The sequence below is a fragment of the Microcaecilia unicolor genome, chromosome 12 (assembly GCF_901765095.1).
Source record: "Microcaecilia unicolor chromosome 12, aMicUni1.1, whole genome shotgun sequence".
NCBI classification, from domain to species: Eukaryota; Metazoa; Chordata; class Amphibia; order Gymnophiona; family Siphonopidae; genus Microcaecilia; species Microcaecilia unicolor.
The window spans coordinates 19,266,206-19,290,900 of record NC_044042.1 but is presented as its reverse complement, the minus strand read 5'-3'; the positions used below and the strand labels follow the sequence as shown (position 1 = coordinate 19,290,900).

General features: G+C 44.7%; 1 protein-coding gene across 2 annotated transcripts; it reads left to right on the top strand.

Moving 5' to 3' along the window:
• The first annotated feature begins 1,009 nt into the window (after positions 1-1,009).
• MTCH1 (mitochondrial carrier 1) lies at positions 1,010-19,233 on the top strand. 2 transcript variants are annotated; one of them, XM_030220530.1, is made up of 12 exons: positions 1,010-1,201; positions 3,373-3,457; positions 5,023-5,129; positions 6,379-6,456; positions 6,611-6,668; positions 7,206-7,257; positions 7,814-7,873; positions 8,192-8,285; positions 9,530-9,577; positions 10,483-10,550; positions 14,077-14,152; positions 15,423-19,233. In XM_030220530.1, the coding sequence occupies exons 1-12, from the start codon at positions 1,067-1,069 to the stop codon at positions 15,480-15,482; spliced, it is 921 nt and encodes a 306-aa protein (XP_030076390.1). In that variant the 5' UTR covers positions 1,010-1,066; the 3' UTR covers positions 15,483-19,233. The 2 variants fall into 2 exon arrangements, with proteins under 2 accessions (XP_030076390.1, XP_030076389.1); XM_030220529.1 differs by having other exon boundaries at positions 9,527-9,577.
• Positions 19,234-24,695: the final 5,462 nt, after the last annotated feature.

Here is a 24,695-nt window from a genome sequence, read left to right as displayed (position 1 = left end):
CAATACTATACTTAAATCACTCAAATGTATACCCTGGATGTAATCTCACTTCTTGGGATGGTTCACCCTTTGACCCAGTAGGTAGGGGTAACTGGGAAGACTGGAGGTTATCTGTTTACAAAAACTTCTGTTATGAGATATCAAATTAGAATCATCAGCACCATCTTACCCAGATTAACTTGAACAGCTTAGTCCAGTTCTGGTCTTGCAGCTCCAGTGCATGCTGGGAGATGGTTTTTGACTGAGACTGCTATATGATGTTGAAGTAACAGGAGACGGATGACGTCAAAAAGTTGAAGCCGGTTCCCACAGCAACAGCCATCTTAGTTTGTACGAAAGAACTAAGCAAACTAGATTTTGCGTTCTCTGTTGGGAGTGGATTGGGGGTGGGGGGGGGGGGGAAGCAAACGAGCTGCTGCCTACGCCTCCGCTGTTACCGAGCCGGCCTGCAGGGGAATGCAACCCCCGCTGCAGCCGTCCAGCTCGGTGACAGCGGTGACGTGGGCAGCAGTAAGTAACTTGTTTGCTCACTCCCCCCCCCCCCTCGCGAGAACGTAAAATCTAGGTTGCTATTGTGTTGGAAAAACGAAAATGGCGGCAAGCTCCGCCCACTGACTTCAGCACCTACCGTCTCCTCCTGTTAATACAACTTGCTTGGTACTATTACTGCTGCAGTGGGGCAAAAAGCATGCTTGCATGAGGCTCACCGACCTGACTGGGTGAGCACTGCAGGTGACTCAGTGTATCATAATTCTATACATTATAGAATGCTCTTCCGCGTCACGTGAGAGTGACCAGGTGATCCCAAGGAGGTCTGTTTGGTTGTATCATCAAGAAGGTTAGATTGAGAACATTAAACCCAATCTTCTTTGATTGATCAGGCAGGCGGGCTCCCGCATCACGTGAGGCCAGGGGGGGCGGGCGTTAGAGGAGAGTTGAATTTCATCTTCCGCATCACGTGAGCGGGGCTGTTTATCACGTGCCCTCGCTCTCAGGTTCGTTTCCAGGAAGCAGTTGCAGACGTATCGGTTGCTTTGAAGTTGGGCTGCTCTGGTTTGTGCTTGTTATGGCAGCTAAAGGGAAGGAATCGGAGGCTGGAGGCCCTGTACCCGGCGAAGCAGGGGAGACTCTCTTTGTCCTTCTCGGAGCAGGCGTGACACTACTCAGCCACCCGTTGATTTATGCCAAGCTGTTGATTCAGGTCTGGGAGGGAGTAGGGCAGACGTAGAAGCACTAGGGATGGAGGAGCCCTGGGGGTGCAAGGGGAGTTGAGGATGAGGGTAAGTTTGCAAGAAGAAGTGGAGGATGAGAGTACTGGGAAAGGAGTGGATGAAGGAAGTTGTAGGGGAAGTAAGCACAGGAGCTCTGTGGGTCCAGAGCATCCCGCAATCTTGAGGAAGCACCTTTATTTGTGTCTAGGGAGGAATATGTTGCGTTATGTTTGCCACCCCACATAATTCTGAATTGTTGGTGCCTATGAGTGCAAGAGAAAGAGGGGAGGAGGAAGAGGATGAAGTTGGTGAGGTGCAGTGAGAGGAAAAGATAATGGTACGAAGAGGAAAGAATGGAGGTGCAGTAGAATGTTTAACGAAAATTGATTGTGTTGTATGTTTACATGTGTATACTGATTTGAGTGATATTTTCAGCAAAGCATTATAAAGTTAAATAAAACCCAGGGAAATAAGAGAATGAGTGGAATGTGGTAAAGAGAAGGAAAGATGTCGGAGGAAATAATTTAACAGAATAGAGGAAAACCTTGCATGGCCCAAACAGATATTTATAGAGTCAAAGTGTATTGGGGAAGGTAACAAGATGGGTACATCATTCATGAGATAAGTAAAGGGCTGGGGAAAAGTATCAGATTAAGACAGCCAAGAGGAATGGATGGATGGGAGATCAAGTTTCTTTTTATTTGATATACACCATCAAGTTCACAACTGAGCTGGTAGCTGGCTGAATTGGGTTGTGATATTGGGTTTTGATGCTTGGATGCCAGAAGTAGTGCTGGTAAAGTTATGTTATCTGATGCTGGGATGATAGACTGAGTGGTGGACTAAGGACGGGTGCTGCAGTATATGTGGACAGGGAATGACAGCTCTGTGTTAATTGCTGAGGCCTTCAAATGGTGAGCTATGTTCTAGAGTGTGAAGGGTGGCCTTTAACTTAGGTTGTTCTGGAGTTTTAGATGGGGTTCCACATAATGGATACTGGGATATTTTATTGGATGCTTAGACCCAGATGCACAAAACCTAACGAGCTAGCAATGTGGTTTTTACACTGGTTCTAGCCGGTTTAGCGAGCAAGGAGTACTGCGAGACATGCACGAAAGGGTTCTCTGAGCTCTTTTCCTGTCATGATAGCAGCTAACGAAAATTGTATGCAAAGTTATTATAATGAGCTAATTACTATACAGATGTGCATGCAAAGTGATGCACAACCGTTTTCCGAACGATGCACAGAAGCAGCACCTACCTTTACCATGGAAATTTAATGAGAGGTCTGGAGCTGGTGGTAATGCCTGGCAAGGGCTGTTGAGAGCTGCGAACCATCTGTTGCTGATGAAAGGAAGCTGATCTTCCGGTTCTCCGATGGACAGGACTTTTCAGTGGCTTCCGGCAGCTTGCAGGTCTGCAAGCACTTTGTATTGGGAACGCTGGATTTTCCATTTAAAATTCCAGGGCATGGGCAAAGGATGTGGGGGAAACAAACAACATGATTGCAGGAAAGTTCAGCTAGCCCTGTTCTCTGGAGATTCCTGCTCCGAGCCTCTCTTTCCTGCCTCTCTCTCCCCTCCTTCCTGTAACTTCTCAAGCAGGGAAGCTCCAGTGAGATTCAGCTTCCCAGGAACTAATCACTTTAGAGATGGGGGAACTGCAATGATCTGCCTGGAGGACCGAGGAGAAGACGAAAGAAGCCAGAGATCCTGGAGAGACCATCACAGGGATACCGGGAGAGAGAACAGAAAACAACAACAAAAAAAGGCTACCTGCTTTCATACATGCAGCTTGTCTGCGTGTAAGAAAGCCCTCTGTGTCATGTGCAGAGCAGCCATGCTTAATGATTGGCTGCTCTGCACAAGCTCAGGTGACTGACTGGCTTCCCCCCCCTATAGCCTGTTCGCAAAAGCAGCAAGCAGCTCATTTGCATGCGATTCGCTTTGGGAATCCCTCTATTTCCAAATTGGTCATTTTTACTGAGGTGGAAATACAGACAGATTCTTTACAGGGACTTTGTGCATCTGGGTAGGTTTCTTCATGAATTACTGGACTGGAAGTTGGACTTGCATGATGTCATATTGAGTTGGGACAGGGTCCCAAATAGGTGGGTGTGTTGCCAGGTCTTCTGCACACTATCTTTTATCTTTCTTTAAAGGTCGGACATGAACCACTTTCTCCAGTTGAAGGAACCAACCTGCTGGGTAGGAAAGTGTTGTACCTGCCTGGCTTTTTCACCTATGGTGAGTTTGTGTTTGCTGCTCTGTACAACTGGCCAGCACTTTTTGTGAGAAGTTCTGAGGTGGAAATTAAGCCTGTTCTCAAATTTAAGTTTTCCTGTTTGGGTCTGTAATTTTCAAAATGATTTAATCTCCTTTATTGTATAGAGAGTGTAGGGAGAAGGGGTGGTAAGTGATGCACCAGGGGTAACTGCTATGTTAGTGAGATATAATTTTATTATGCATGTATCACACATGGGGAAATATTTAATAAAGAGAACAATTTAAAAACAAAATAAGAACTTTGGATTCTTGACATTTTTGTTAATTAGCTCCCATGTATTTGGGCTGTAGGTTCCAAGGACTTTAGTAAATTCACTAACAGCTTTTCAGATATTGGGGCATATTCATTTTCAAGTAGTCAAAATATAAACGCTCTCCCACTTCAGCCTATCACAGTATGATAAAATGTGATTCCATACAACACAGAGCAAAAAAATCAAGAGTCCTTTGTAGCTTTAGTATCCTATACTTTTAGCTTCTGTCTTCCAGTCTCCTATTAGGATGCCAGTGGAAAGGGATGAGTATCGGGAACAGCACCTGAAAGGATAAAAGTGCTGTCTTAACTCGGATGTAATGCAGGAAAGAATATTTATTTCAGTAACATTCTCTTTGTAAAAGCTTGTAATAATATCATGGACCCCAAAGGTGCCAGGAGCTCTCGCTCATGTCTGCCTCCCTGACATACAGGACACGGCATGGACATGCCTACTTTCTCAAATCGGTGTAGGTATCGCTATGGTAGCTTCTTCAATCTGTAGCAATTTGACCAAATCAAGATGCATTTATTGAAACTAAAACCCAGTCACTCAAGTCGTATGATCTGCTTGCATGAGGAGGAGAACGTTGTGACTTTTTTTTTTTCCTTCTGTGCCAAGGTGAGATCCCTCCCAACCAGCCACAGGTGATATATAAAAGGGAGGTGCTGTGGGGCTGAGCCTGTTTCTGTTCAAGAGCAGCTGATCCATAACCCCCTTTTTTTAAAATGATAAACCTGAGCCATGGGTCTGTCATACATAAAACACCAATGAAACACAACTGAATCCCTTTTAACTTGGATCTGGATATATGTAAATGACTCTTCTCACACCCACAATAATTACTTGCCATAGGAGGACATGAATTATATATATGAATCCATCTGTTTTTAAATTTTGATTACAATGTGCTTTACAATTAATTCCAGTGGTTCTCTAATGGCTGGAACTGGCCTGTCGATAGAAAGCAGGTTCCCACTGTTGCAGTACTTCATAGAAAGTGTTTTTCAGAATAGGAATGCTATTTTAAATCATCATTCCAGTGAACGGTTAGTGGTCATTTTCAGGAAACTCTAGACAGCCTGCCGTCTTCTCTCATTGAAATTATACCAGATTCTCTCTTCTCCAGTTTGCCATTCAAGGGAAACCCCAGGGAAGGCAGAGCCATCTCAGTATAATAAAACAAACTAGGCCAGTTCAGTGTAAGTGTTGCTGCCCAAGCTGTTTGGTAATGGAACGAGACTTTAATACACAATTTGTTTTACTGCCCAGCCAGGCACATTGTGCAAGTGGATGGGCGAAGGGGTCTCTTCCGGGGTCTCGCCCCTCGCATTGTCTCCAGTGCTTTATGTACGATGACCCGTGGGAGCATGAAGAAGGTAAATAGAGAGACAAAGGCTTTGCATGCCCGTGTGACTGATGTGAGAGAGGCTTTATTCTGAAACTGAGCCTGCAGAATATGCACAGGTGCCACATACATTGTGGGGGTAATTTTATACTTCATAGGATACAGTTTAGACGCATGAAGTAGAGATGTATTTGCACCTGCCTTGCAGCAGATGTAAACTTGTGCAAGAGGATGTGTGTGTGCTACTGTGGATAGTTCTTGGAGCCTGTTTCCTAAAGACACATAGGTGCCTCTCTTGCCTTTTTGAAATAAATGAATTTGTGCACATTTTTTATAAGCTGCTTGCTATAAAATTTACCCCCCCCCCCCCCCCCCCCAAATGTGGTCCTGTGTGCACAGGAGCAATGTGCATGCCTCCCATCCCCAGACACTATGCGTAGGAACAGTGTGTCACATGAATGCCCCAGGGCTCTGCGTGTACCATTCCTCTCCCCATACATGGCTCTGTATTGGGGTAGGGGGGAAAGGGAAATGGGACTTGATATACCGCCTTTCTGAGGTTTTTGCAACTCCATTCAAAGTGGTTTACATATATTCAGGTACTTATTTTGTACCAGGGGCAATGGAGGATTAAGTGACTTGCCCAGAGTCACAAGGAGCTGCAGTGAGAATTGAACTCAGTTCCCCAGGATCAAAGTCCACTGCACTAACCACTAGGCTACTCCTCCACATTGCAGGAATGCAGGGTGCAGGAATTTGTGCTTTCTTCTTGTACAGTGTAAGCTCGGGAGCCATGTGCATTCTACATGTCCCTTCCTGTGTGCCTGTATGCACGGGAGCCGCGTGCAGTCTGCATGCCCCTTCCTATTTATCTAGGAGCCATGTGCAGCCTGCATACCCCTCCTTATATGCCTGTAAGTGCGAGAGCAATGTGCAGCCTTTGTGCCCCTCCCTATATGTCTGTAAGCGCGGGAGCTGCATGCAGCCTGTATGCCCCTGTACAAGTGTAGGTACAGCAGCATCTGCAGTATGGAGTCTACGTTCCCCCTCATACAGTGGAGGCAACTTTAGAATGTAGGCACAGTAGTCACTTCTGGGTTGAAATCTTCTGGTCCTCTTTCTGGCTGTCTGGTGAATGTTTATGCACACGTGGCAGTCACACACATCCCTCTCCTGTCTGAGAGCACATCTGCCTTTCTGTTTTCTCAGTAGGGCACGTGAATGTCTCTGTACCCTTTATTCTTTCTTACCCCCGGTATCTTGTTTATTTCTTTGCTAAGGTTTGTCCTGTGGAGGATATGGAGCACGTGTCTAACAAGGACGACATGAGAACTTCACTCAGGAAATTGGCAACAGAGGTGAGATATATGAAGTTTAGCATTTATCTTCTAGAAACTGGTTGTAAGAAGCGGGAGAAGCCTGCACACCTGTGGCTAATGGGCATTATCTGTGCTGTGTGGGGGACGCTGAAGTAAATATACCAACTGCTCTTGTCGTCGTCTTCTTCTCCAGACCTCCCATGAGATGGTGACACAGTGTGTATGCAGGATTATCTCCCATCCCTTCCACGGTGAGTGACCCTCGATGTCTCACAGGGGAACTTATCTCCTCCTGATGTTATGAAAAGAGGAAATTGTTCTGCACCCCTGTGCTCCTAGTTCCCTTCAGTAACCTCAGGGGGTCTTTTACTAAAACTTAGCTCAAGTTATCTGCAGCAGAACCCATAGGAATAAAATGGACCCCGCTGTAGATAGCTCGAGTTAAGCTTTAGTAAAAGACCATCCCCCCTCCCCGTGCATAACTTGCTGACATAAGGAGCTGTTGGTTAGAGTGAGGGGTACTTTATGCTGCTTAGTTGAGGAGTAGCCTAGTGGTTAGTGCAGTGGACTTTGATCCTGGGGAACTGGGTTCGATTCCCACTGCAGCTCCTTGTGACTCTGGGCAAGTCACTTAACCCTCCATTGCCCCTGGTACAAAATAAGTACCTGAATATATATATGTAAACCGCTTTGAATGTAGTTGCAAAAACCTCAAAGGCGGTATATCAAGTCCCATTTCCCCTTTATGGTATCTCTTGGAATGACTCATTCCCTTTTTCTATTCCCAGTAATCTCTGTCCGCTGCATGGTCCAGTTCGTGGGCCGCGAGATGAAGTACAGGTAACCATTGTCTGATTTTTAGAAGTTAATGACTGTTGAATGTGAGTAAGCAGCGTTACATCTTTAGCTGGTATGTCTGCAGACAGTGTGCTGCTTGCAGGCCCCCCCCCCCCCCCCCCACCGCCCCCCGGAGCAATCTGTTACAGCAGCAATAACTAGTGGTTCTTCAGCTTAACCCAAGTTGGGTACTCGTACATGCAACCCCGCCTGCAGTGACCAGACCATTACTCATAATAATTCTCCATTACGACTGGGCAGATAAAGTAACTTAGATCGCAAAGACTGTCTGGCCCAGAACATTTGAATCCTGATTCTCTTATAACCAAGAGATTGTTAGCTTATATTTTGGAAAGGTGTCCACCGTCCCCTTTGTCCATTGCTGGGATTGGGCAACTGTGGCACGCCCTTCCTTCAGGATTCCCTAGTTGGGCTCGGTTTTGGTGACCCTGGGGCCTGGCTGGACTTGAGCAATGCAGTCTTTCCCCTTTTCTCTTGGGGCCCTGGTAGACTCACTTTTCTCATGATTAATCTTGGTTTTTCCTTTTTCTTTTCACAGTGGTTTGTTAAGCTCCATTGGAAAGATTTTTAAAGAAGAGGGAATCCTGGGATTCTACGTGTACGTTTTGTATATACATATATTTTTTGTTCAGTTATTTTCTTCAGTTGGTGGTGGTGTGGGGGGTAAGACGGCAGACGGGACAGATAAAGAGGAGAGGGAGTGGAGCAGTCGGGGTAAAGGCAGTAAAAGTGCTCTTGTGTAGTCGCCAAAATCTACCAATAAATCTGTTTTTTGAGATTTCCAAGATCAGTAGTTATCAGACACCTTTATAAATTAGATCTAGAAACCCAGTTAAGTTTCTTATTTTGATAGTGGAGCTCTGGTGATACCCTTGCTCAGGCTCTTCTCCCTCCCCCCCCCTTTCTCCCTATGCAGGGGTTTGGTCCCATATCTCCTAGGGGACGCGCTCTTCCTGTGGTGCTGTAATCTTCTGTCCCACTTTATCAACACGTACGCTGTGGATGACAACGTGAGTGGAAACAGGAGTTATGCACAGAACAGTGTTTTAATCCAAATATATTGGTTGTCTCTCCCCAGACCAAAACTCCTTGAGTAAAAGGAAAGTAAGACCCTCTTAAAAACCAGGCCGGCAGCCCCCTTTTGTGGGGGATGCACGATGGGGAATGGAGGTGGGGCACAGTTTGCTGACAAGTAACTCCATTTACGATTGCTCCCTGATGGTTTTAATTGGACATTCGATTGTTTTGCTCTGCTATCAAATTGGAGTCAGGATTCTTTTATAAGGACAGATTTTATTTTATTTATTTTAGTTACATTTGTACCCCGCGCTTTCCCACTCATGGCAGGCTCAATGTGGCTTACGTATTGTATACAGGTACTTATTTGTACCTGGGGCAATGGAGGGTTAAGTGACTTGCCCAGCAGGGGCGTAGCCAGCCTTCCGTGGGAGAGGGGTCCGAGCCCGGGGGGAGGGGGCACATTTTAGCCCTCCCCCCGGCGCCGCCCCCCCACCGCCGACATTGCCGCCCCCGCCGCCGCCTACCTTTACTTTTGCTGGCGGGGATCCCACTCCCCGCCAGCCGACGTCTTCTTCTTAGTCGCTTCCCGCTCTTCAATTTGTTTGCTGACGTCCTGCACGTTGTACGTGCAGGACGTCAGACTCAGAGAACAGAACTGTTCTCTGAGTCTGACGTCCTGCACGTATAATTACGTGCAGGACGTCAGCAAACAAATTGAAGTGCAGGAAGGACTGTGAAGACGTCGGCTGGCGGGGAGTGGGATCCCCGCCAGCAAAAGTAAAGGTAGGCGGCGGCGGGGGCGGGTTCGCCGGGAGGGGGGTCCTGGGGTGAATCTGCGGGGGCCCCGGCCCCCTCAGGCCCCACGTAGCTACGCCACTGTTGCCCAGAGTCACAAGGAGCTGTGCCTGAAGTGGGAATCGAACTCAGTTCCTCAGTTACCCAGGACCAGAGTCCACCACCCTAACCACTAGATCACTCCTCCACTCAAATCAAATGTTTGCTTGATGTAACTCACTGTTTGGTCTCTGATCAGGGCTGGATTTATATGTTCTGTGGCCCCTAAGCTGTAACATTTAAGAGACCCCATCCCTCCCTTTGATTTAACTAGGAAGTACATTTTAGGTGTAATAGTTTTCCATTCTAGTGAAGCGTAAAGTCCTAAGATGCAGTTTGTGTAACTTTTTGTAAATCTGGCCTTCTCTCTGGTATCTTATTGTCTTGTCTTGTCCAGCAGCTTCGCCAAGCCTCTGTGATCCGAAGCTACACGAAGTTTGTTATGGGGGTAAGAGCCAGTTGCCCTGTCCTGAACAGAAAGATTTGGGGAGAGGGGTGGGGGGAGGTTTATAGCTGTCTGTCTCTGTAGCTGTATGTACTTATACTGCTGAGCGAGTTGCATCTCAAAAAAGATATAGTGGAATTAGAAAAGGTACAGAGAAGGGCGACAAAAATGATAAAGGGGATGCGACGACTTCCCTATGAGCAAAGGCTGAAGCGTCTAGGGCTCGGAGAAAAGATGACTGAGGGGAGATATGATAGAGGTCTATAAAATTAATGAGTGGAGTGGAATGGGTAGATGTGAATCGTTTGTTTACTCTTTCCAAAAATACTAGGACTAGGGGGCATGCGATGAAGCTACAAAGTAGTAAATTTAAAACAAATCGGAGAAAAAGTTTCTTCACTCAACGTGTAATTAAACTCTCTGGCATTTGTTGCCAGAGAATGTGGTAAAGGCGGTTAGCTTAGCGGGGTTAAAAATGTCTGAATGGCTTCCTAAAGGAAAAGTCCATAGACCATTGTTAAATTGACCTGGGGAAAATCCACTGCTTATTTCTGGGATAAGCAGCATAAAATGTTTTGTACTTTTTTGGGATCTTGCCAGGTATTTGTGACCTGGATTGGCCACTGTTGGAAACAGGATGCTGGCCTTGATGGACCTTTGGTCTGTCCCAGTGTGGCAATACTTACGTACATCTGTGCATGCTATGGTATGAGCTGCTTCCTTAGAGGTCCAGTGCTTACTCCTTTTTTCTGGTGAACATGTGCTTGTATGCACTCGTGCATTCATCTTGCTTTATTTGTAGCACATTGTGTAATTACCTTGCCTTGCTTATGCTCTCTCTCTCTCTCTCTCTCTCTCTCTCTCTCTCTCTCTCTCTCTCTCTCTCTCTCTCTCTCTCTCTCTCTCAGATTGCTGTTGCCATGTTGACCTGTCCCTTTCTGTTAGTGGGTAACCTGATGGCTGTCAATAATTGTGGGTAAGTTTTCTATTTATTCCCGTTTTGGCTGAGTTACTCCCCAGTCGTATACAGTAAGCTCACACAGCAGTCTGATTCCAAGTGTAAAATTGTTCCTGAATGCATTGTGCATATGTTTGTAGTTATATAAAGGGGGTTTCTGGAGAAGAATTGAAACATTGCTATAGCCTTGCTGCTTATCCATTTAGGACCAGATATTCAGGATCAAATTCAAAATTTTTGACCTTAACACACAAGGTTCTTTATGATGATAGCAAACCAGGAGAGAGTAGAGGTTGACCAAATGACAAGGCCAACGTGGAGATGTTGCTTAAAAATTCCTTTAATCAAAGCACTAGGAGAAGTACCCGACACGGGCCTTGTTTCGACAGAAGGAGCCGTCTGCCTCAGGGGTTAGTATACATGGTGGCCTCTTTGGTACTTCTGCTTTTTAGGAACTATATAGCCTGCTGATATTGCTAATTCTACTAGTATTATTGCACCAGTCAACACAACTGGTCACTCTAACTGATAGAGTACATTATTGTGACCCTTGAGGCAGGCAGCTCCTTCCACTGAAACATGGCCCATGTCTGGTCCTTCTCCTGGTGCTTTGATTAAAGGAATTTTCAAGCAACAGCTCGTTGGCTCGTTATTTGGTCAACCTCAATTCTTTCTTTTATTTTGCATTTCTGTAGAGGTTTCTTTCCCAGTGGCGTTCCTAGGGGCGCTGACACCCGGGGCGGATCGCCGATGCGCCCCGCCCCCCGGGTGCAGCGATTTCCCCCCCCCCCCCGGGTGCACACCGCTGGGGGAGGGGGTGCCGCACGCCTGTCGGCTCTTCGTTTCCATGCTCCCTCTGCCCCGGAACAGGAAGTAACCTGTTCCGGGGCAGAGGAAGCATGAAAACGAAGAGCCAACAGGCGCGCGGCGTGCACCCGGGGCGGACCGCCCCCCCCCCCCCCCCTTGGTATGCCACTGTTCCTTCCTGTTTATGATGTTAAACCAGATTTAGTGTCACTATTCTATACACTCCAGAACGTACCTTTTGTTCTCTTAATAATAATAATAATAATAATAATAATAGTAGACTTAATTCTGCCCCATCCTGCTAAAGCTAGATGGGAAGCGACTGGAAATAGTTCATCTTATTTTTTTTTTGCCCTTGCACTCTGGTATTCCCTCAGGCATGAAAAGTCTTGTACTGCTTTTCGCTGTGTTTGAATTGGCATTTTGCAGTTACTAAGTACATTGATGAAGACTTTTCCTAGTTGAGGGCGCCTGGCTTTGGAGCACAGTGGATTCAATCAGTGTGAATGGTTCTCTCCTCTATGTTAGTAAGAGTGATTCTATCCCTACTATTTTATGGAGTTCTGCTTTTAACTTTTTTTTAAATATAATTTTATTGTTAACCACTTCAACTTCTTTGACAAAAGAAGTGATTATATTAAATAATAAATGATTTGAAATTCAATTATATATTTAGGTAATAATTGTTTTTAAGGGGGTTCCTCCTTTTAAGCAACCTGAAGCAGTACAGGGGGCACCTATTTTATTTTATTAACTAGTAAAAAAGGCCCGTTTCTGACACAAATGAAACGGACGCTAGCAAGGTTTTCCTCGGAGTGTGTATGTTTGAGAGAGTGTATGTGAGAGTGACTGTGTGTGAGAGAGTGAATGTGCGAGTGTGTGTGAGAGAGAGAGTGAGTCTGGGTGCGAGTGTGTGTGTGTGAGAATGAGAGTGTGTGCAAGTGCATATGTGAGACACAGTGTGAGAGAGTGTGTGTGAGACACAGACTCTCTGTGAGACTGAGTGTATGAGACCAAGAGAGTATGTGAGTGACTGTGTGACACATAGAGAGTGAATGTGGTACAGTGTGAGACAGAGTGTGTGAGAGAGAGAAAGACGTGTGTGTGACAGAGATACCTCCCCCCCCCCCTCTCTGGTGTCAGCCCCCACCCCTCTCTCTCTGGTGTCTGAGCGTTACTGTGCAGAACGCTGAGCTCTGGCTGTGCTTCAAGGAATTGACCAATCCTATTTAATAGAATGCACCTCCAACATTCTGAAGCCGAGAAACCTCGTGTGGTTGGTCACTTCTGCTTGTGATGTCAATTCAGGAGATGGATACAGAGAGCAGGAATGCCTCAGCCATGCAGTCAGCTTCAGAATGTTGGAGGTGCGTTTTATTATATAGGATTTGGATTTTGCTCACACCTTTTTCAGTAGTAGCTCAAGGTGAGTTACATTCAGGTACACTGGATATTTCTGTGTCCCAGGAGGGCTCACAATCTAAGTTTGTACCTGAGGCAATGGAGGGTTAAGTGACTTGCCCAAGATCACAAGAAGCAGTAGCAGGATTTGAACTGGCCACCTCTGGATGTCAAGACCGGTGCTCTAACCACTAGCAACATTCCATCTAGAATCTCAAATAACAACATTCCAGAATCTCAAAAAGTGGCAACATTCCATATATTTATTTATTTAGATTTTGCTCACACCTTTTTCAGTAGTAGCTTAAGGTGAGTTACATTCAGGTACCCTGGATATTTCTGTGTCCCAGGTGGGCTCACAATCTAAGCTTGTACCTGAGGCAACGGAGAGATAAGTGACTTGCCCAAGATCACAAGGAGCAGCAGTGGGATTTGAACCAGCCACCTCTGGATTTTAAGACCTGGTGCTCTAACCACTAGGCCACTCCTCCACTCCTATACGATAACTGCTTCTGGGAGCCCAGATTCCATTATAGAATACAAGTGTAACCCACCACCAGCACACTTTTTACATGTAGGCACCTGTAATTATTCCAGCCATAAGCCTGGCTTAACCTACAGTGCCTAAATGCAGCTTATAAGTTATTCATATAACTGGGAGGCAGGCCCATGTCCTGCCCACATGCCCCCCCCCCCCCCCAGTTGTGCGCTAAAGGACATCTTTGTAGAATAGCGCTTAGGCCAGTTATGCGAGTAAGTGCTGTTTCCCTGTAGGTAAGCACACTAGTTATAACACTGCGCTTTACGCAGCTGCTAAATGTATTTGAGTCATATCCATGAACTTTCAGTAGCACTGTGGAGGAGTGGCCTAGTGGTTAGGGTGGTGGACTTTGGTCCTGGGGAACTGAGGAACTGAGTTTGATTCCCACTTCAGGCACAGGCAGCTCCTTTTGACTCTGGGCAAGTCACTTAACCCTCCATTGCCCCATGTAAGCTGCATTGAGCCTGCCATGAGTGGGAAAGCGCGGGGTACAAATGTAACAAAAATAACTATACAAATATCGCCACTGAAAAGTCATAGATTGCTCTGGTGCTGTCTGTATGATGCCAGCATGGATCAAGGACATTCCTTCCAACTACACAGATGATGATCAGTCACTATCTGTATAATTTAGACCACCAAACTGCTTAGCCAGATGGTGTCTTTCTAATGCGGAATGTTTGTGGGCGACTTAAATGCCAGCTGCAGGGTTTAAATATTAACCAGTTTGTTTGTGTGAGACCCCTCCCCATGCATTACTGCTCCTGAGCTGTTCATTTCTCTCTGAAAACACAGGCTCGTTGTCGGTCTTCCTCCGTATTCTCCTGTATTTTCCTCCTGGATTCAGTGTTGGAAATACCTTGCTGCTCAGGTAAGAAGTGGTTTCTGGTTGGCTGATACAGAGAGACAGCCATCCCTAGCATTTCCCTAAGCTGCAGAGGTCATCCAGACTCCTAGAAATCCACAGGAGGTTTTTTTTTTCCCTTTTGTGGAATAGACGCATGAAACTAGAAATCTTTGCAGCCTGTGTTCACATTCTAGTAACGCATTTAGACAACTGCTCAGACTGCTCTGTTTGCTGTGGAAACGGGCTTTGTTTACATTTTTTTATTTATCCTTTTACTTAATTACATTCACATTTATCACGTAAACGTAAGGAAAAACAGAAATTAATATAAGGAAAAAGAAAAAAAAACATTTTCTCTCAACTGTCCACAATTGGGGGATCCAAGATCAGGAAAACAATCTCAAAGAAAATTAAGAAAAACACCAAGTGGTTAATCCTACAAATTCATATTTTCTGAGGGAGGAAGGTTAATCGGTAATTGCAGCCGGTACAGTGGTAACTAAAGGAAGTTGCTGCAGAGGGTTCTTCATCTGTTCTTTTAACTCCACAAACTCTTGTAATTTCTTGGGTTCAACAAATAAGTAATCAGGAAATAAGACACTTACAAGGGAATCGCTCTAGGAAGGTCCCACCTAGGGCAATGATTCTTGGCTTAAAAGCCAAGAGTTCACACCTCCTAGTCTGCGATTCCCTTGATATATCAGGAAATAGTTTTTTTGGGTTCAAAGATAAATATATCAGCCATGTATCAGAAATACAATTTCAAAAGGAAACTGGCTTTGTGACTTTTGCGAACACTGGTAGTGCACAGGCAGAGCAGAAGTAATAGACTAAGGAGCAGTCGGTCAGGGATTTACATAACTTACTGAGTTTGTGCCACAGCACCATTAGAGACACGGCCCAGCATATCTTCACGCCCCAGCTTGTGTTTCTGTGCTTCCTCCAGAGAGGGTGTCACTTCTGGAGAAGGGATCTGTGTGGTCAAATGCTGAAGCAGCTTTTTGGTTGATCCAGTACGAGGTATAGCCTATGAAAATTCCCAGTTTTCTTCCAGCCCAATATGACACCAAGCTTGGGCTTCATCTGGAGAGAGATTATATTAATTCTGTCTCTCTTCGGTCCTCCTGACTTTCCCTCCCCCTCGTGGTACCACATTTTCCAAGGTCTCCTCTCACCTTTTCCCTCTTGTCCTCTCTCCATTCCTTCCCCTTCTCTTCTGTACTCTTTTTCTCAACCGCATTCTGTCTTCCTCTGCTGAATATCTCTGTTTTTTGTTTTGTTTTTTTCCCCCCAGGGCCTGCTGTTCCGAGGTTCTACTCTCTTCTTTCGCAGACTGCCAGCCTCCAACCATTAGTCCACTGTTCTGACACATTTTTTGCAAAAGGGGAGGGAAGTGAAGGCCAAATATCAAAGGATGAACACATCTAGGAAAACTTTTTAAAAAGTTGAGTAAATATTTTCAGTTTCATCGGAAGCCTTGAATGTGAAAGAATGTGCCGGACGTCTGCGGTACGTGTCTTACCTGCAGAAGGTTCAGTGGGCTCATCAAAGATGGGTCTAGTTCGGGCAGCAATGGACTTTCTATTGTCACCATGTGAAATGGGATACAGATTTTGTGCCTGCCAAGCCCTTCCCTACTGCTTTGCCCTTCTTCATTTCTCTTAAACGTAAGTCACAGAGAGTGCCTAGGAGTTGTAGTTCTGTTCCCACTGAAGAAAAGTCGGACTTCAAGCCCCAGAATACTCTGTCGGGGGGCCAGAGGGATGAAGGATGGAAAGAGAGCTAATCCAGAAACCCACAGGTGACCTGGTAATGAGTCTGTAAAAAAGTGTGTGTCATACATGTAGTTTCCCTGCTTAATTTAGGGGGGGGGCAAGATATAGGGAGGTTGTATTTGAGATGAGGGAGGGGATCCAATTCAGCAGCAGCCCCTACAGCACTTTTTTTGAGGAGGGGGGTGTCTCCCCTATCCCCCCCCCAAAAAAAAAAAAAAAAAAAACCCCACAAAAAACTATGCTTATGATATAGTATTCTGGGGTATCCAGAGGACAGGATGGATTATAAGTTCAGTCTGTGTTAGGAAGCACCAGACGAACTGGGTTTGGATAATCAGGAAGTGCTCTGTTTGGGTTAGAGAGAACCACTCTTATTTGCCCAGGTCACACACCATATGAGATAAAATGTTTATTGCGAAACAAGCCGTATGTAACTCGCTAATGGGGGGATATTAGCATTTGATTTCAAACGGTTGACTGGATTATAATACCTGAGGAAGGAGAAATAACATCCTGCAGTGTCCCTGAATAATTCTTACACTGATTTAACAGTACCCTGACCTGCCAAGACTTTTTGGAATGAAAACCATATATGTATTTTGACAAGGCAATTTCTTCTGCTTCATCGGGCTTCCAACTCAATCAAAACCAGCCTCTCTTGGGACTACAGTGCCTCCCATCTTACTTGAGTCTGGTCACCGAGACAGCGGACCTCACTCGGAGGCCACACATTAGACCTCTTTAGGAACCCTGCAGTCAGTGGCCCTAAATCCTGCCACTAGGTGTCGCTGTTATGCAGCGTCTCCTTCCCTACTGTTATTGGCCAGAGATTCTGTTCACAGCTATGAGTCAAACCCAGGACTCTCGTCATGGGCCACCAAGCCAGCCCAAACAAGTATTTTAATTAAAGCAAAAGAAAATAGATGAGTAATACAGTTTTGATTAGAAAATTGAGGCTGTGTTTGTTGAAAGATCTGCATTGACAGAATTTGTATTGAAGTATCATTTTGCTCCTGTCTCAGCACGGAGTTAAAGAAAGGGAAAAATAATGACAGAGGAATGTGAGAAGGGTGGATCCCTGCAAAAGTTTTTGTTTCACTTGTTTAAATAAAGGATTTTTTTTTTTTTTTTTTTAAACTTCAGATGACATGTTCTTGCGTTTCTCCTGGAAAAAAAAATGCATTTTTGGGGGGAGGGGGTGGCGGCGGCAGCAAGACTGGAGTAGAACTGTGATATCTCACCTCCATTGCACTGTCTGTCCTTAGCGGCTGTATCTGCTATCGGAACTTGTTACCATCAACTATCAATGGCTGACCTTTCACTATCTTCATTAGATTTAATTCCGTGCCTTTGTGCTTTGCCTTCAGCTCCGATTTGGAATCGGGTATGGATCAAAGTGAGTAGTCCGGACAGTAAGGTGCGAGTGCTGTGACGTTATCCCGTATGCTACAGTGAAATTTAAATCGCACTAGAAGAAAGTGAGACGACATGCTAAGGTAGTAATGCATGCTACCAGCTAAGCATCACGCACAAGCACTGGAAATCTCGTGAAAGCTGCTGCATTTGAAGTGCCTAAGCTCTACCCCCCCCCCCCCCCCCCAAATGCAAATATGTTGCATCCTTGATGGTTTAGAGATGCTGGGGAGATTGGCTGATCCACCTGTCTATCGTGTGGTGATACAATCATTGTGACTACTTCCACCTCACAAATGAGACAAGCAGAGTCCACTAGGTGCCCACAGAGTACTGCTGTAGTCTTATAGATCTTTTTTTTTTTTTTTTTAATTTTAAGTTCCGTAGTGATATTTTGTAAAAATACAGAGTAAAATCTACATAAGACCTCTAGCCTTGGATCTTTGTTGGATGTGTTAATTTTTCATTGATTTGCAGCACAGCCATGGTTGAGCCCATTGCGAGTTAACGATGTGAGCAAAATGCTTTCTTTCCCATTTTCACTCTGTTTAGCGAATTTGTCGAGCTTTGTAGTTGTGGCTTTGCACAAAACTCCCTGTAACGTTTTACTGTAGGTATGGGCTACACTGGCCAAGCTGCCCTAAAATGCTGTATTTTAAATTTACTGATGTAGGGAAATTGGGGAGAACCGAAAGAAGGCTTGGCAAATTTGGATGGTGTCTGCTCTAAAGAGGTTAGGGCGCCAGTTCTGATAGAGATACCATTTTTTTTTGGAGCTGCTACGTTTAGAATCGGTTGTTACAATTGATCGAACAATGAAACACTAACATATCAGGACTTGTTTAACAATAATTATAAAAGTAACAAGAAGTAAAGCTGAAAGGGGTTAAACCGTTTGTACGTCAAAGCTCACTAAGTGAACAAACGATCCCTGCATCTCCAATAAACTCCTGAAGAAGCGTCATCGGCTTTAGATTTAAAGAGTAACTAAAAGAAAAGGCTTAAGAAGGGACCTTTTGTGACACTAGCATTGGATAATTCTCACACTGGTTCGGTGTATTATTGTAGAGCAAGTTTCTTCATAACCAACACGACCGCTGCAGTCATATGTCTGGGACCGTGAGGATTTGGCCCAGTGCCTTTTGAGTTGCATAGATTTCGTGGAGGACCAGGTACAGAGTTTCCCATTTCCTCCGCAGTGGGTTGTTTTTGCTTTGAAGTTAATATGCAGTTATTAAACTTCACTGGCTCCTGTAGTGCCAGGTGTTTTCTCCATTGTCTGATGCTGGATCCTTTGACTTACTTCCTAAATCCCCTCTCCACTTGCTAAGACTGTAGGCCCACATCTTAGTCACACTGATGGTCTTATTTTTCTTCAGCTACAGCAGGAAGTTGTAGAAACAGGAAAACTAACATGCTCCCGTGAGCATTGAGTGAAAAGCATACATGATCCAAAGCTGGGCCAAGGGAAACAATTATGGGGCTGAGATGTGTAGTAGCCTGAGTTTGTAGTGGTTTCTTTTTGTGTCTGGGCTTACCAGCTGGCTTCTAAGTTGTTCAGATTAGTCTCATTGAGGCCTGGTTTTGCACCACTTCCTGCATGGACTTGTAGTTCTGAAGTCCCCAGCAATACAAACTCTCAGCCTACAGTCCTGCCCATGCAATAGTATCAAACCAGAACTGGATCAGCCTGTCTTGAAAGAAGGGTTGGGTCATAGCCTGGGAGCTGCTACTATTAAGAGGCCTCATTCCCACTATTGCCTCAACATGTGTCTTTTTTAATCCGCTCTTTGTGAAAGATTAAAATAAATGTCCACATCTCTTGCTCAGAACCTGATGAATTGGAAAAGATGATGTGATTCATGAGAGAATATGATTGTGCATTTTGTATTCTAAAATAAATCCATTTGTAAAAGCCTGTGTTGTCTAGGTTGAGTGTTCAGTCTAATATGGTCTTTTACTAACAATACACACAGTAATGGCCTTGGTGGATGCTTTCTGGGACTGAATATGATATAACACACTTACATCGCTTACCCTGTAAGAAAAGCCACACTTGAGTCAGGCCAAAATCCATCAAGCCCAGCATGTTTTCTCTTAACAGTGGCCGATTTAGGTCACGAGCCATTTGCAGGGATAAATGATGGTTCTCTCAAGCCTCCCTAATACCGAGATTAAAACCTCCCTCTCCCCCAGTAAAACATAGTTTGTGGCTTCGTGCCCCTGACCGGCACATTCTGTACAGTTTTGAAATGCCATTTAGCATGGTCATGTGATGGTAGCCTGCATGCAGAGCAGTGATGTTGCTTAGACCACAGGCATGTATATGCATCTCTATGCTAGCAAGTCAGTTCTTGAGATTTGGACTGGACTTGGAGGATCATGCAACATACACAGCTGAGGCAAGAAGTATTTTTGTGCCTGTTGAATAAATCTCTCTGGGGCTGAGCGTTCTTTGGCTGATGTAAGCATACCCTTTGTCAAAAAGCTTGATTGTTTTCATCCTTAGGGCTTCCAGCCCAGTCAGTTCCAGCCTCTCTTGCGCTGTATAGTGACAGAAATGTTTCTTCGCAACTTTTTATAACATCCCTACACCCTTCATTTAATCCAGGCATCACAGTGCCAGTCCTTGACCAGAGAACACCGCCTCCTTCTGGAACCTGATGGTCATGCCTCCTAAACCTAGCTAATAAGGGTCAACTTAGAGCAGGGGTTTTCTTGGCAGTCTGGTTTTCAAGATATCCACAATGAATATGCATGAGAGAAATTTGCATGTACCGCCTCCACTGCGTGTAAATCTATCTCTTGCATATTCTTTGTGGCTATCTTAAAAAGCTGATTGGGTTGCGAACACCTTCCCTAATGATGGCTGGGGCTCCCTACCACTGCTGTGGGGTGGTAAGCGTCACCCTCCCCCAAAATGTCATGCCACCCCTTTAGCACTTCATTCTCAGTTATCAGGACTGGGCCCAGTGTAGAACAAACAAAGCCAATTTGATTAGCTTACTGTCCTGGATGTTTTCTCCTACTTCTCTCTCCACCTCTTGGCCTCCCATTTCTCTCCTGATGGCGGCAGGAGAAAAAGCTTGATGAAACATCGTCTCTCGCTGGCTGGCACAGGACTGACTAGTCACGTGATAAGAGCTGTAAACTCGCAGCTCCTATTGTGAGAGATCAGGCTAGGGCAGTTGAGCGGCTGTGTGATGAGGTTGGCTGGCTCAGCAGCCTTGGGGGAGGGGGGTTGAGAAGGGGCAAAAATACCTCTACAGAGTGAGGAGGATGTGAAAGAGCTAAGAGCCCAAAGGGGGAGATACCTCTAGGAGGAGGGAGGAAGTGAGAAGGGTGAAAAGCCTCAGGAGGGAGGGAGTGAACAGACATATGGCTGGAGGGAGGGGAGAGATGGTGTGAAGAAGGCTGTAGAGGGCCTAGGAAAAGGTTGGGTATAGAGAGAGGATTGCGGAAGGGTAGAGAGAATGTGGGAGTGGGGAAAAGAGGAATGGCAAGTATAATGGTTAAGGAGTTTGAACAGGGAAGTTACTGGGGCTGGTGAGGAAATGAGAATCGGAAGAAAGTAGATGCGGGATTGGGAGGGGGCAAGTACAGAGATGACTAGGGAGCGATAGAAATTGTAGACTAGGAGTTTGGGAAAGGAGGGGAAGAGTGAGATGGATGTGAAAGTGGGATACAGAAAGCTGGTAGGTAGGTAAGAGATGAAAAGGAGCCTGAAGACCAGAGGATGAGAGACGGGGAGAATGAGGGCTGAAACCTGAATGTAGAGTTAGAGAAGAAAAAAAGATGAAAAGGAAGATCAATATCATACAGATGTAGAGAAGGAAGAGGGAAAAAACACGTGAGAAGAAATGGAAAGGAGACCCTGAGAAAAGAACTTAGGAGAAGAGTGACATAAAGAGTATTCTAAAGAGAAACTGGAACCAACCTGGCTAGAAAAAATTATCCAGACAAAAGTAGAGAGGTTTGGGAAATTTGAAATGTATCAGGCTGGGGGGACATTTTGTACAGTATAGGAAGAAATGCACTGTGGCTTTCTGCATTAGATGATGACCCACCTTGTTCTGTATATTATTTATTTATTTTTCAGCTTTTATATCCCACAATTTTCCCACCACGGGCAGGCTCAATGTGGCTTACAACATTTGACTGAGGAGAAGGATTCTGCTAGCACATATGGTTTATGTAGAGGAATCTAGCTCATTCGAATTTCCCAACAGTAAGAGTGTTGGTGTACTAGGAGCCAGTGTAATATTTATAGTGCTATAGAAGAGAGACTTGATGGCAGTGTGAGTGGAGTAGGGCTGTTATGGTAAGTTTGTTACGGATGTTTTGAGTGTCTTTTTCCAACGTTTAGTGTTACTTCACAAAGTTCTGGGTGAGGAAGGAGAGTGTGTTACTATTATTGAAGTGACACCACAGTTTTGGTTTATTTTTGTTTTGTTATGGTGAGTTGAAAGGCTGAAGGTAGTAACTCTATTGTTGAGGGAATGTGGAGTGTGGGCAGGTTCCATATTGAGATTCTGTCCAATCCTGTATAGAATTCAGACTTCTACGCAGAAGAATTTGTTGAGTGGTTTCATTTTAATTGTGTCCTTACATTCATAAATGGGTAACAGTAATACAACAATCAGTTATCCATATCAAATATACTTCTCTATTGGTCAATATGCCTTCACATTCTAAGAGGCATATTTTCATAGTACTTAGACTTACAAAGTTCCGTAGGTTACTATGAAACTTTGTAAGTCTAAATGCTTTGAAAATATGCCTCATCGTAACCTATTTGTACCCCGCGCTTTCCCACACATTGCAGGCTCAGTGCGGCTTACATAGTAAATATAATTACAATTACAAAGTCTGTGGAACTTTGTAAATCTAACTGCTTTGAAAATGAGCCTTTTAAGATGCCCTTAGTTAAAATTACAGTTTTACTATTGGGAGGGGTCGTAATTTTTAGAATTCCTCAGAGGACTATGTGTGGAAATATCACTTTACCTTGTCTTCCTGTTGATACCCTGCATCTGTTTAGAGATGCCATTACTCCCTACCCTCATCCAGAGGCTGTAAATGCTTCCCCTGTAGTTAGCCAAAGGATGTTGTTAGTTTAAGCAACTACACTGTAGAGCAGTGTGCAGCCCATCTTTATTCTGAATTGTATTAATAAAACCTTTTCCCTTTCCTCTCAGTTGTATTTCTAGTTTGACTCTGGGGTGGTCCAGCTGAGGTGCAAGGCTTCTCTTTGCTTCACAGAAAACCACATGCTCTTGGTACAGATTGTACCAGTTCTGAACAACCAACTACTTATTTCTAAAGCGCTACTCGATATCTGCAGTGCTGTATACAAACACATAAGGTACAGGCCCTGCTCAACAGAACATACAGCTTATTCTAGTTGTGCCCTGGGGGTTGCCTGTGCTCTGTGCAGCCCTAGACTTGGACTCTCTGGACTCACAAATGTTTTCACGCTGCTCTAACTTTTAGCTGAAAGAGAGGGGGCAGCACCGTGAATTCATGGGTAGTGTGCGGGGGTCTGGGCTTACCTGTCTGCTGTTTCCAGCTTGGACGAGAAAGCCTATGGGATCTGGGTGTTTCTTATTTCACTAGGAAGTTTAGTTTTTGTTGTTGTTTTTATATTTTTCCAACTAAGGCTGGTGTCTCCCTCCCTTGCTTTCTACTCTGACATGCTCTGAAGAACTTAGTCACGTGGTGATTGTGGTGCATGGACAGAGGGACACAGTTTTTGATGGTATTTAGTGCATAGTTACACAGGTGGATTTGTGTCTTGTTTTCCATAATTAGATGTGCATTATGGATATTTTGATCACACTTGGAAACAGAAAAGTTTGCAGGAGAGACTTGGTGTTATGAGGAGTAGTGTTGGACAGATCATAGCTAACAAATGGAAATCAATCTCTGGTATTCATGTGGCTCCATCTAATACTTGATTTAGAACACTTATTTAAAGTCACTGGTTTCCCTGTGTATTCAGATCTATTCTGGCGGTAACATTGTTAAAATCACCCCAGTTTCACTTGACAAATGACTCCACTGCAATTAGCGCCTTTCCTATTTTAATATGTTTGACAGTCATCGGATAAGCAAAGACAGAGGGTACCCAAGTGTGATTAAAGTTTTATGCGCTCAGGCTTGAGGTTCGGGCTTTTTGTTAGTGGCTCAAGGCAAGTTACGTTCAGGTGCAACAGGTATTTTTTTTTTGTTCCCAGAGGACTTACAAGCTTAGGTTTATTAATGCAAATTGTTTACATAAATGTATTTAAAAATGCATATTTTTTATTTTTGTTACATTTGTACCCCGCGCTTTCCCACTCATGGCAGGCTCAATGCGGCTTACATATTATATACAGGTACTTATTTGTACCTGGGGCAATGGAGGGTTAAGTGACTTGCCCAGAGTCACAAGGAGCTGCCTGTGCCTGAAGTGGGAATCGAACTCAGTTCCTCAGGACCAAAGTCCACCACCCTAACCACTAGGCCACTCCTCCACTAGCAACATTCCATGTAGAAGTCGGCCCTTGCAGATCACCAATGTGGCCGCGCAGGCTTATGCTTCTGTGAGTCTGACGTGCAGGACGTCAGACTCACAGAAACAGAAGCCTGCGCAGCCTTCTACATGGAATGTTGCTAGTGGAATAGCAACATTCCATGGTAGAATCTCCAATAGTAGCAACATTCCATGTAGAATCTCCAATAGTATCTATTTTATTTTTGTTACATTTGTACCCCGCACTTTCCCACTCATGGCAGGCTCAATGCGGCTTACATGGGGCAATGGAGGGTTAAGTGACTTGCCCAGAGTCACAAGGAGCTGTCTGTGCCTGAAGTGGGAATCGAACTCAGTTCCTCAGGACCAGAGTCCACCACCCTAACCACTAGGCCACTCCTCCACATATTCTACACCATCCTACAATTCTGGGTGGTTTCTAAAAAAAAAATAACATAATAAAAATGCTACAAAAACAATAACATAACAGACATTTACCTACAAACATCATAAGACAATTTAAAATTCTTCAGGATTATAAACAACATAAATGAATAATGAATTTGCACCTACAGCAGCTATCTTTATATAAATAGTGAAGTGTCCCCAGTGACGGTAATTGGTCTGCTTTAAATAATGGACACTAACTTGCATTGATGAGCAATACATTGTTTTAATATGTTAGTAAATCGAGCCCTAAGTTTGTAGCCGAGAGCAGAAGGTTAGAAGTGTAACAGGATTCTCAGCTAGTAAATCCTACAGAAGGAGCATCAGAAGAACATGAACCCTGGCTTCCCTGGTTCTCAGTTTACTTTTTTAACCATTAAGCTACGCTACCTGTTTGGTTTGGCATTTTTACACTGAC